This window comes from Sylvia atricapilla, chromosome 21 (genome assembly GCF_009819655.1).
Source record: "Sylvia atricapilla isolate bSylAtr1 chromosome 21, bSylAtr1.pri, whole genome shotgun sequence".
Taxonomy (NCBI): Eukaryota; Metazoa; Chordata; class Aves; order Passeriformes; family Sylviidae; genus Sylvia; species Sylvia atricapilla.
Window position 1 is genome coordinate 3,175,235 of NC_089160.1, and position 11,216 is coordinate 3,186,450.

At 55.6% G+C, this 11,216-nt stretch overlaps 1 protein-coding gene across 2 annotated transcripts in view; it reads right to left on the reverse strand.

Annotated features, from left to right (window-relative positions):
* The window catches only part of LOC136370498 (gamma-aminobutyric acid receptor subunit beta-4), a 75,548-nt gene extending 68,548 nt beyond the window's left edge, over positions 1–7,000 (reverse strand). For both annotated transcript variants that reach the window (XM_066333940.1, XM_066333939.1), the window contains exons 1-2: positions 6,107–7,000; positions 1,466–1,554 (exon numbers count right to left, since the gene is read on the reverse strand). In XM_066333940.1, coding sequence (XP_066190037.1) covers positions 1,466–1,554; positions 6,107–6,186 — 169 coding nt within the window. In that variant the 5' untranslated portion in view covers positions 6,187–7,000. The remainder of the gene's footprint in view (positions 1–1,465; positions 1,555–6,106) is intronic.
* Positions 7,001–11,216: the final 4,216 nt, after the last annotated feature.

An 11,216-nucleotide genomic window follows, 5' to 3' on the forward strand; every position in this document is an offset into this window, starting at 1 on the left:
AGGGATTCCTATGGACAGGGACACCCTGACGTGTGGCTGTCCTGCTGTGGGCTGAGCATCCCCCAGCCCCACACATCTCCTCATGAGGAGGAAATAAGAAATCACCCAGAGAAGACTTCAAACAGCCATGTTTGGCAGGCTGAGCTCAGAAGTCCTCAAATCCCCCTCCCTTTCTCACTGCTTTTCCAGTGCCTGCTCCTCTCCAAGGAATGGACCTCAACTGGACCTGGGAACACGACAGTGCCCAAAGATTTTCCATATTTGATCTCCACCAGGCCCTTGTGATTCTCCTGTTTGCTCACAGGAGCCAAGGGAGGAACTGAAGACCCTTGCACCTCCTATGGAATGGCCATAGTCAGGCCACCAGCTCCCCAGGGAATATTTTACACCTCACCGCTGCTGAGGGAGCAGCTTTGCAAACCAACCAACAGCCCCACCAGCCATCACCTCGACCCTCTGCAGGGAAAGGAGCCAAAATATCTGGCATTGGGAGCAGGAATGGAGGAGGGATGGTTGCTGTCTGTGATGGAGGAAAGGCTGGAGCAAAGGAAAAGCTGAGTGTCTCTCTGTGGTGGCAAAATATCCCCAGAAACACACACCATGGACGATGCAGAGATGGGTGATGGTGGAAGGAGAGGAGCCAGCGAGAGGTGAAGGAAAAGGAATGAGGGGTGAAAGAAATGGGAGGGAGAAGGCCGAGAGGACTGAGGGCTGGGGCTGGAGATGCCTGAGGGCAGCGCTGCCTGTGGTCTGGGCGTGCTGGGAGAGGCCGAGGGGCTGGCATGGACACGGAGCAGGCCCTGCCCTGCCGGCCTTACCTGTCCTGCTGGGGCCAGCCCTGCCCTGCTGGGACCAGCTCTGCTCTCCTGGGGCCATCCCTGTCCTGCCAGCCTTACCTGTCCTGCTGGGGCCAGCTCTGTCCTGCTGGAACCATCCCTGTCCTGATGGGACTGTCCCTGCTCTACTGGGGCCATCCCTGTCCCTCTGGCCATCCCTGTCCCTCTGGCCATCCCTGTCCTCCTGGGGCCATCCCTGCCTTGCTGGTCATCCCTGTCCTGTCCCATCCCTGTCCTGCTGGGGCCATCCCTGTCCCTCTGGCCATCCCTGCCCTGCAGACCATCCATCCCTGTCCCTCTGACCATCCCTGCCCCTCTGGCCATCCCTGTCCCTCTGGTCATCCCTGTCCCTCTGGCCATCCCTGTCCCTCTCACCATCCCTGTCCCTCTGACCATCCCTGTCCCTCTGGCCATCCCTGTCCCTCTCACCATCCCTGTCCCTCTGGCCATCCCTGCCCCTCTGGCCATCCCTGTCCCTCTCACCATCCCTGTCCTTCTCACCATCCCTGTCCCTCTGGCCATCCCTGTCCCTCTGGCCATCCCTGTCCCTCTCACCATCCCTGTCCCTCTGGCCATCCCTGTCCCTCTCACCATCCCTGTCCCCTGCCCACGGCCGGCCCTCAGCGTACCTCCAAAGTCAGGCCTGAGGCGGACGTCATAGCCCTTCAGCAGTTTGTCCACAATCTCTTTCACCACAGAAATATTTCCAGTGGAGGGGCTGAAAGACAAAAGAAGAGAGATGTCATCATCCCATGTGGCACCAGAGGTCCTGGCCAGGTACCTCAGCATCCTTCACACCCCAGAACACCTCAGCCATGGGCAGGGCCTCTCTGTTTTCTCTCTCCCGCGTGATTTCTGTCCTTGGCACGGCTCTCAGCCCCACAGGGCCCTGTAGCCATCCTGGGAGGTGCTCAGAAGTCTCAGCTGTGTTTTGGCTCCTCTTCTGCAGCTCGCCCTCACTCCAGGGCACCCCAAACTCTGTCCCTTGGTATCCCTCTGCTGTAAGCACTCCACGTCCTGCTGCTGCCCCCTCAATGTGCCCCCTGGCCACTGACCCACACACTGCGGGGGCTTCCCTGTGCCCTGCCCACAGAGGGGGACACCATCAGAAATTGTCCTTTCTGTCCCCTGGGCTGTGCATGGGGCAGCTGCAGCCTCTCTCTTGCAGGTCTCACTCCCCTTCCTCAGCCAAGCTGGGCTCCTGCTCCAGCTCTTACATCACCCAGCTCAGCCTTGGCATGTCCCAAGGTCCCCACTTACACAAGTGGCACCCTGCAGTGTCACACACCCCAGTGCCACCTCTGCCTCTCACTGCTCCCAGGGCTCCCTTCAGCTTATTGAAGCAAAGCAGAAAACAACGCTCCTTTTCCCCCCTATGGCCTCAATGTACGGCTGATGTTTGCCACGTAAAAATTCAGTTTCTGTCACTCAGCATCACTGTGACTTCTTAGCAACGCAGATCAAGAGGCAGAGACGGGGAAGGAGAGTCCATCTTTCCCTCTGTGTGCCAGAGCAGCAATCCTTCCCCTCCCAGCCCTGCACCTGCACGCAGAGGGGGCACACGTCCTCCCTAACACCAATCCAGCCTTTACAGCAAGAAGGGAGTTCCTCCTGAAATCAGCCCAAGGGTCAAACCAAAACTGAAGGTGGGAGACCAGAAAGCAGGGGATGCTAAAAATACTGGACCTGTTCAGTGCTTGCGGGGTATTATCAGGTTTTGTGCCTGAATACCCAGCCTCTGTGCCACCCTCGTCCCCTGCTTTGCATGAGAATAGAGACCCTGTCGCTGACAACTGCTGCTCTTTGCAGTCACCCACCACAACAGCATGTCTCCCTGTCAACACCGCCTCCCACATCCATCCCAGTCAACCTGGAAAGCTGCACCACGGCACTGCCTCTGCCTGCCAGCCCCGTGCCTGCCTGGACACCGGCGCTGCCGCTGGCACGGCTGTGTGTCTGCACACACATGCACACACAGACAGACGGACAGACAGACAGACAGACGTGCTCTCCTGGCTGCACAGAAGCTGTAGGGACTCCCTGCCTGTGCACACAGAGCCAGGAGAGCACTGGTGCAGCTCTAAAACACGCACAGATGTGTGTGCATGTGTGTGACCACATCCCAGCCAGGGGCTGCAGGTGACTGCAGGTGGCTGGAGGTGGCTGGAGGTGACAGTGGGTGCAGACCTTGCTCTGCTGGGGTGTGATGAGGCACTGGGCTGCGGACACAGCAGGCAGGAACACAGCAGCAGGAATCTGTGGGCTCCTGAGGCTGGGTTTCCTGGTGCCCAGACTGTCCCTAGGGGTGTGGGTGGAAGCACACAGGAGCACCCGGGAGCCTGGGCAGCTCTCAGGGCTCTGGATGTTCAGGTTCTGCACGTGCAGGAATTCCTCACCACGATAAGGATGTGTAAATGTGAGACAGCACCCAGCTCTGGTGCATGGACAACCAAGGAGCCCTTGTGCTGGCAGGGGAAGGGGTCTGAGCTCCACTTCTGAGTGTGCTCCTGAGAGTGGTACAGCTCCTCTGTGCACGGCTTTAACCACTGTGAAAAGGCCAGAGAGGTGTGTGCAGGTGGCCTTCTCACCACACCGTGTCTAGGCTTGCCAGGTCCGCTTGCATCTGTGGATTTCTCTGCAGGTGTGTGAGGCTTTGCAGCATGCAAAACACAGTCCTGTCACTGAGGATTGAGCGTGTGCTCCAGCGTTTGTTCATCTCTAGACAGCCATTCCTAGGTACACAGATTTCCATAGTCATAATATGGACACTGTGCATTTCTCAAGGGATTTAGACACCTCACTTTGGCTTCCTACAGTGCATCAACTCAGGAATCAGTGTTTATCTCATTAATATAAGCGGAGAAATTGAGGTAGAGACAGTAAACAATGTGTCGGGGGCCCTGCAGAAAGGGACAGAGTGGGAAGAGGGCCGTGGGGACTCTTTCCTCCTCACCAGCCACAAGTTGGCCTAGTGAGGGAATGAACCATCATGATTAAGGACAAGGTCTTTTGCCTCCCAGCGCTCCCTCTGATCCAAAAAGCCACATCCCTCCCACTGAGGAGGCAAGTCATGCAATTGCCCAGCTGTGGGCGAGCAGCTGCATGGCAGTGCTATTCCTGGCAAATGTGGGTCTGCATCCGCTCGGGGAGCACATCCAGCCAGCCTGTGATCTGAATTCTGGAGCGCTGTGCCCCTGATTCTGTGTCAGTGGGCATGTGCTTTGCATATCCACGTACACTTGCAGCCAAACATCTCCATCCCAGCACCCCGTGCTGCTGGCTGGGGTGTGTAGGAGTAGCTGGAGGCTTGTGCACATGGAGAGTGTTTTGTCTCTGAGCTGTGCACACACACACACACACGCACACACACACACACACGCACACACACGCAGACTCTGGGTGAAAATCAGTGCTGGACGTACAAACACACGTGTGAGGGCACATGTCTGAGCAAAGGGGGTTGCTGTGGGCTTTAAATGTCACACATTTGCTTGGACAGTGCCTGCTGAGCTGCCTCTGTGTGTGTGTGTGTGTGTCCCCACACAGCGGGACCACGCATGAATGGGGTGGGCAAGGTGGGCACGCGCCTGCGCCGGGGCGTGTTTATAACTGTGGGAACATAAACCTGGGCACCCACAGCCCTGCCAGGACCTGGGACACAGACCTGGGCACCCACAGCCCTGCCAGGACCTGGAACACAGACCTGGGCATCCACAGCCCTGCCAGGACCTGGGACACAAATCCGAGCACCCACACCCCTGCAAGGACCTGTACATATGTGTGTTTATAACTGTGGGAACACAAACCTGGGCATCCACAGCCCTGCTAGGGCCTGGAACACAAATCCAGGCACCCACAGCCCTGCAAGGACCTGTATGTGTGCGTGTCTATAACTATGGGAACACAAATGTGGGCACCCACAGCCCTGCCAGGACCTGTGTGTGTGCGTGTCTATGACTATGGGAACACAAATGTGGGCACTCACAGCCCTGCCAGGACCTGTGTGTTTCTAACTATGGGAACACAAACCTGGGCACTCACAGCCCTGCCAGGACCTGTGTGTTTCTAACTATGGGAACACAAATGTGGGCATCCACAACCCTGTAAGGACCTGTATGTTTATAACTATGGGAACACAAACCTGGGCACCCACAGCCCTGCCAGGACCTGGAACACAAATGTGGGCACCCACAGCCCTGCCAGGACCTGTGTGTTTCTAACTATGGGAATACAAACCTGGGCACCCACAGCCCTGCCAGGACCTGGAACACAAATGTGGGCACCCACAGCCCTGCCAGGACCTGTGTGTTTCTAACTATGGGAACACAAATGTGGGCATCCACAGCCCTGCCAGGACCTGCGTGCGCCGGGAAGGCGCTGCCCCCGGTGCATGGCTGAGCAGGGAGATGCCTCGGGGCCAAAGGCACCTGGCCGCAGGTGTGCGCAGCCAGGGAACAGGGAGGGCGAGCAGCAGCAGCAGCGGCGCTCCTGCCGCCTGTGAGCGCAGCGGATGGGCGAGCAAACAGGTGTGTGTGTGCTCCGCACACCTTGGCCGGGGCTCCTGCACCTGCGGAGCGCTGCCGGGGCTCCGGGAGCAGCCCGGGAAGAGCCCGAGCACGGCAGGGGATGCTGAGCCCGGCGCCTGGCAGGGCAGGTGAAGCGCCTCCGGAGGTGTGGAATGACACACACACACACACACACACACACACACACACACACGGATGGCTGCGCACACGCAGGGATGGATGCGGATGGATGGCACCCACGGAGCGGGGTGTTGCATGCCGTCAGTGTGCGCGGAGGCACGGCCGTGGGCATCGCCCCCGGAGCTCCGCAGAGCCGGGGCTGTGGCACAGCGCAGCTCGCTCGGATGCCGCTGGTGTGCGGGCTCAGGCACGGCCAAGGCAGCCTGTGCCGGGTGCGTAGCGCAGCTCCGGGGCTCCGGCGGCTCCTGCGGGCACCATGTTCCCCAGCACAGCCCTTCGTTTGGCCATTTTCCCCCCGGCTTGGCCAGGGGGACGCGCACACGCGCTCTGCGAGGTGGGCTCCGTCCGCAGAGTCTGCTCCACATCTCACGTAGGAGCATCCCTCCTCCCCCTGGAACGGCACGGGCTGGGGAATAACAATAGCAGACGGCAGGGGAAGGGATTTGGGGGGAGAAAACCCCCTCCTCTTTTCCCACATGCAGCTCGATGGAGAAAACCCCAAAGAAGACAAACAAGCCCCGTGCCAGCCCCGCTGTCCCCGCAGCCGGGGATCGCAATCCTTACCTTTGCGCACAGCAGGCGAGACAAAGAGCTGCTAAAGCAGAGACAATTCCACTCAATCTGTCTGCTTGAAATGTCCACATTTCCACAAAGGCGAAGGATGAAAAAAAATAATCTTTGGAGGGGAGGGGAAGGAAAGATGGATCTTCTGAAATCCCCCTCCAAAAAACGGGGGGGAGGGAAAAAAAAAAAACCAACCCCCCCCCCAGTTAATGATTTCCTAGAGAAAAAGAATAATGGAGAAAAACTAAAAAATGAGGGGGAAAAATACCCCCCCACTCCTTCAGTGCCAGTCAAAGAATTCGTTTCTTCTTCCTTTCAGCATCCTCTCAACAAGAGACATCCTCTGGCAATGGAGAAAATCCCAAGAGAAAGAAAAATAAAATGCCCCAAAATGGGCTCAGCAAAATGTGAAATCGAATCTCACAGGTACGCGGCAGAAGAAGAAAAAGAGGAAAAAAAAAATTTAAAAAAAAAAAAAAAAGGAAAAAGAAAAAAAAAAAAAAACCAACTCAGTGTCCCCTGAGCACTCCACTTGGATTATTTTTCCTCCTGCTCTTTTGCCATCCGGTTCTGCAGATGTTGCATGGCTCCTGCTACCCACCTTCAGAGAGGAGGAGGAGGAGAAAGAGCGTGTGTGTGTGTGTGTGTGTGTGTGTGTGTGAGAGAGAGAGAGAGAGGGAGGGAGGGAGGACGCGTGAGTTTTCGAGCAATATGATTTTATTCTGAATTTTACCTCTTTGCTCCCCCTTTCCTCTTTATTTTCCGACAGGGGAAGGGGGAAGCCACCCAGCCCCACCGTGCAGTTATTTTATTTTAGGGAAATCTCAAGCTCGTCGTTTGGGAGGTTTTGGAGCTTTTGCAAAAAAGGCTAAAAAAAAAAAGAACACAAACCCAAAAAAATTAAATAAAATATAAAAGGAAAAAGCAAACGAAGCCCGGTAAATAAATAAATAAATAAATAAAAAAGACATATATGCATGTGTAGGAAATAAATCAATCCCTGCCTGCAGAAAGCGCTGCTCTCGCAGGGAGGGCTGGATGTCTCCTTAGCGCTGTTGCCGCAGCTCCTGTGGAGTTTTGCTGCTCATTGCAAAGTCACAAGAGGAGGGGAGGAGAGAGGGACTTTGTGCTTGGGGAGGGGGACTCTCCGGACAAATTGGGATCCTGACGTCATGGCTGACAACATTAACCCCTGCTGCCTTGCACAGGGGATGGATGAGCGGTTTTGCTGAGGTGGATTTTTGGGTTTTTTTCTTCTCCAGGGAGGTGGGCGCAGGGAAGATGATGGGGAAGGTGATGGGATTTGGCAAGCGAGGGGCTGTGCTGGCTCGGCTGTGAGGGCTGATGGGTGCTGTGGTTGCCTGAAACACTGCCATAGCACTGCCTGAGCTTCCTCCTGCAGCCACAGAGATAAAAAATAAGGTGATTTACTCAGAATGTCTCCATGCCACAGAGCCCAGTGGCCTGGTGGCCTCCTCCTGGGGCGCTGGGGGAGATCTGGAAGCTCTGGTGGGGCTGGGGACTCCCTCCAGGCTGGGGAAGCCCAGCTCAGGAGGGATGCTCAGCTCTCCATGAAGGATGCTGTTATGCATACAATGGAGTTTTGTGGGGAAAAGGGAGTCTGAGCTTCCAGAAATGCTGTTGGAGATCAGCTCCTGGTGCTGGGGCTTTGCCTGCTGGAATGGAAACAGCCATTGGAATTGTCACAGTCTCCTGTGCACCAGCCTCTGATCTTTGTCTTTAAAAAGTAATATAATTAAGGAACTCTACAGCAGGCATGTAGTAATGTACTACCAGGGAGGATTTTTTTTTTCCTTAGGAAAAAGAAGAGATCCAGCAGCACTTTGAATGCAGAGCAGAAGCCATGGCTCAAGGAGGAAACATCTGAGCTCTCACCACCCTGGATGGGATCTCCTCTGCACCTGCCTGGCAGCTCAGAGCAGGTAAGTCCTGGTTTACACCTGTGTGTAGATGGATTTCCTCTGGGAGATGGGGCAGAGCAGATGTGTCACTGCAGCTGGGCAGGACCGGGTCCAAAATGCCTCTGCAGGGGCACAGGGCAATGTCCAGTGGCCGTGGGCATCCTCCCTTCCCTGCAGGGACATCTGGAAGAATCCTTGTCTCTAGGGTTCCTAATGCTCCTTTCCCTCATGTTTGGCTTGGTTCTACGTGGTTCCCTCACCAGAGGCATGCCCCAAATCCTGTGCTCCCAGTCTCCTCCTCCCAAAAAGCGTGGTGGGGAGTGACCTTTCTGCAGAGCTCCCCCCTGGCAGGCCAGCCTGGGCTGTTGCAATGCAGAGCCATCAAAGCTGAGTGGAGTGCTGTGTGCTGTGCTGGCCTGGGGTCACTGCTGGGCACTGAGGGGGCAGGGAATGTGTGGGGCTTGTGGGGAAAAGGAAGGCTCGGGTGAGATTTAACACCTACACTGAGGCTGTGCTGGAATGGGAAGGGAAAAGATCTTCCCACTTACTGCTGAGGCTGGTGGAAAAGGTTCTGTGCTTGGTTCTCCCAGACCACCCCTGTTTGTCCAGACTAATGCAAATGGAGCTCAGAGCAGTGATCTCCACTGCCTTCCCAAAGACCAAAGCAGGTAAGTGGCACTTGTCACACACCAGTGAATGTGCCTGTGGAGTCAGTGCCATGCTGCCAGTGCTCTGTCACTGCAGGACCCTCACAGGGAGTGCAGGGACCTCACCAGGACACCCGGCTGGGGATATTTCACTGCATCATAGCCCAGAGCAAACCTGTCTGCCTGGCTCCCAACGCCGGTGCAGCACCGTGAGTGCTCCTGGGCTTCCACACAGCCCAGGTCACAATCAATTCGTGCTTTGTCAACACCCCCAGGAGCTTGTGGCTCCCTGTGCCTGAGGGATCCATGGGAGATGGGCCAAAGCTGTAGGGTTTCTCCACAATTCTGTTGAAGAAGAGGAAGCAGCCCAGCAGGTCTGGTGCTGCAGGATGTGCCCAGGATGAGCTGCCTGGTGCCATCAGGTGCTGGCTGCTGTACAGGTGCAGCATTTACCTCCTCTGCTGCTGCCAGCACACAGAGCCGCTGACAGCAGTGACTTTTGGAAGCATTTATTCTGATTTCAGCTGCTGGACACCAGGGAGGAGCTCTTGGGGAGGTGAGAAGCATTTGCCTCCAGGCACCAGAGGCCCCATTAAACTCTACCTGGTGCCTTCCTGTTCTGGCCCCTTTGCTCTGCTCCCTCCCACCAGCCATGATTGAGAGTTACTGGCAGGAAAGGTAAGTGAAAAGCAAATGTCAGAGGCATACATGAAGAGGAAAAATTATGCTCACAAATGGTGACATTTGTGCTTGCAAGTTCACCCAGTGGGGAGCAGAAAGCGTGTCACATGAATTATCTGACCACTCAGCCACAACGGGAAACTTTGGAGAGCCGACTGCTCGGCAGGGAATGCATCCAGAGGAGCTGCTGGATAACCTACCTAGAGCCACGTTCTGGAATAAAGACTGCTCTGGACTTAGTCACCCAGCTCTGCTGGGTCTCATGAAGGCTGATGAAGAGTAAAACCTGACCAAGCTCACTGAGGGGTTTGTTCCTTGCCCCTCCCAGAGCCCCAAAGTGTGTCTCCCTCACCTGCTGGGGGCTGTCTGCTCTCCAGTGATGGCTTTCTCTGAAGTTCACATCCTGATCCTGCCAATGTCTGTGAGAGGCTGCTGGAGGTGCCCTGCTGTGGCTGTAATCACCCTGCAGAGGCCATGGAGCATTGTGTTTGTGGCCATTTGCTGCCCTCCTCTATTAAATCACTCATTTTCACTCTTCTCTTACTTGCTGCTCTGCTGAAAGCTCCACAACCTGACCTCCCTTCTTCTCCACTGCTGACTCCAAGCCCCAAGTGCTGCTTTTCCCAAGGGCTTGCCATCAAGGTGAAAAATTTCCCTCCTCCCCTCTCCCAGCCTGCTGGAGAGCTGGCTCTTCTGTCCAGCCAACATTTCCCAGAAGAAGATGGTTGTTCTTGTTGTTCTTCTAAAGCAGAAAAAGGACAAGAGCTGAGAAAGCAAAAGAACCTTTACAGAACCAGAATTTTAATGGAAGTCCTGCAGGAAAGTCTTACAGCTGGCATTTCTGTGCAGAAGGTAGAAAACAACCTGCAAGTAAATGAAGTGCACCTCGTGAGGTGGGGATAGAGACCAGCAGAGGCAAAGGGGAGTTTTCCCACCTGGTCTGGAACAGCCTCTGTCTCCTGCTGCAGCTACATCCAGGACTGAGCTCACCAAGCCAAAGAGCCTTTGCAATTCCAGTGGCAGGTTCCTGCAGGAAAGGTTTCTCTCCAGCTATCCTACAGGACAAAGGCTCCATCATCCCCCACGGTGCCATCTAAACACCCTCAGGTGCTGGCAAGGAAAGCCCACAAGTCACAGCCCCCTTGGATGGTGGGGCTGACAGCAACCAGCAACTGCTCGGGCAGCTGTGACTCCTGTTTTGGTGGCTCTGCATCCTCTGATTCACAAATGTCTCCTCATGTGTTAGCCCAGGAGCCTCTCTGCTTGGACACGCCATGTGCTAGATGTTGTATATTCCTGAGGAAATGCCTCAGAGTGCATTCCCAGGGTTCCCCATCTTGCTGGAGTTAAAGATCCTTCACCACTTTGTGAGGCAGTGAGACTGGTCCAGAGTGGGTGGAAATGTTGGTCATTCTTAGGAACCGTGAATGGAGGAGCTGAGGAGCAGAATTTGCCTGCAGTCCTGTGTGTCCTCTGAGCTCAAACCTCTTTAGGTAGAGCATGGGAAGTGTGGTGGGAAGGGAGAAAGGATTGTCCGTGGGTTCATGCACCACCTCCCATTCCAGCCCGTCTTTAAGCTTAGAAGGCCATAGACAACGTTTGGTTTGGGGTTTCCTTCACTTGAGAAACGGTCCAGCTGAGCTAACATCTGCTGTAATGAGGGTGCAGAAGTGTTGTGCTGGCTGTGGCTGTTGATGGCTGTGGCTGTTGATGGCTGTGGCTGTTGATGGCTGTGGTTGTTGATGGCTGTGGCTGTTGAGGTTTAGCTCTCGTGTCTACAATCAAAGAACATGGGTGCCAGGCTCCTCCTGCCATGCACAGGCAGCCTGCAGGGTGACAGTGACACTGTCCTGAGCCTGT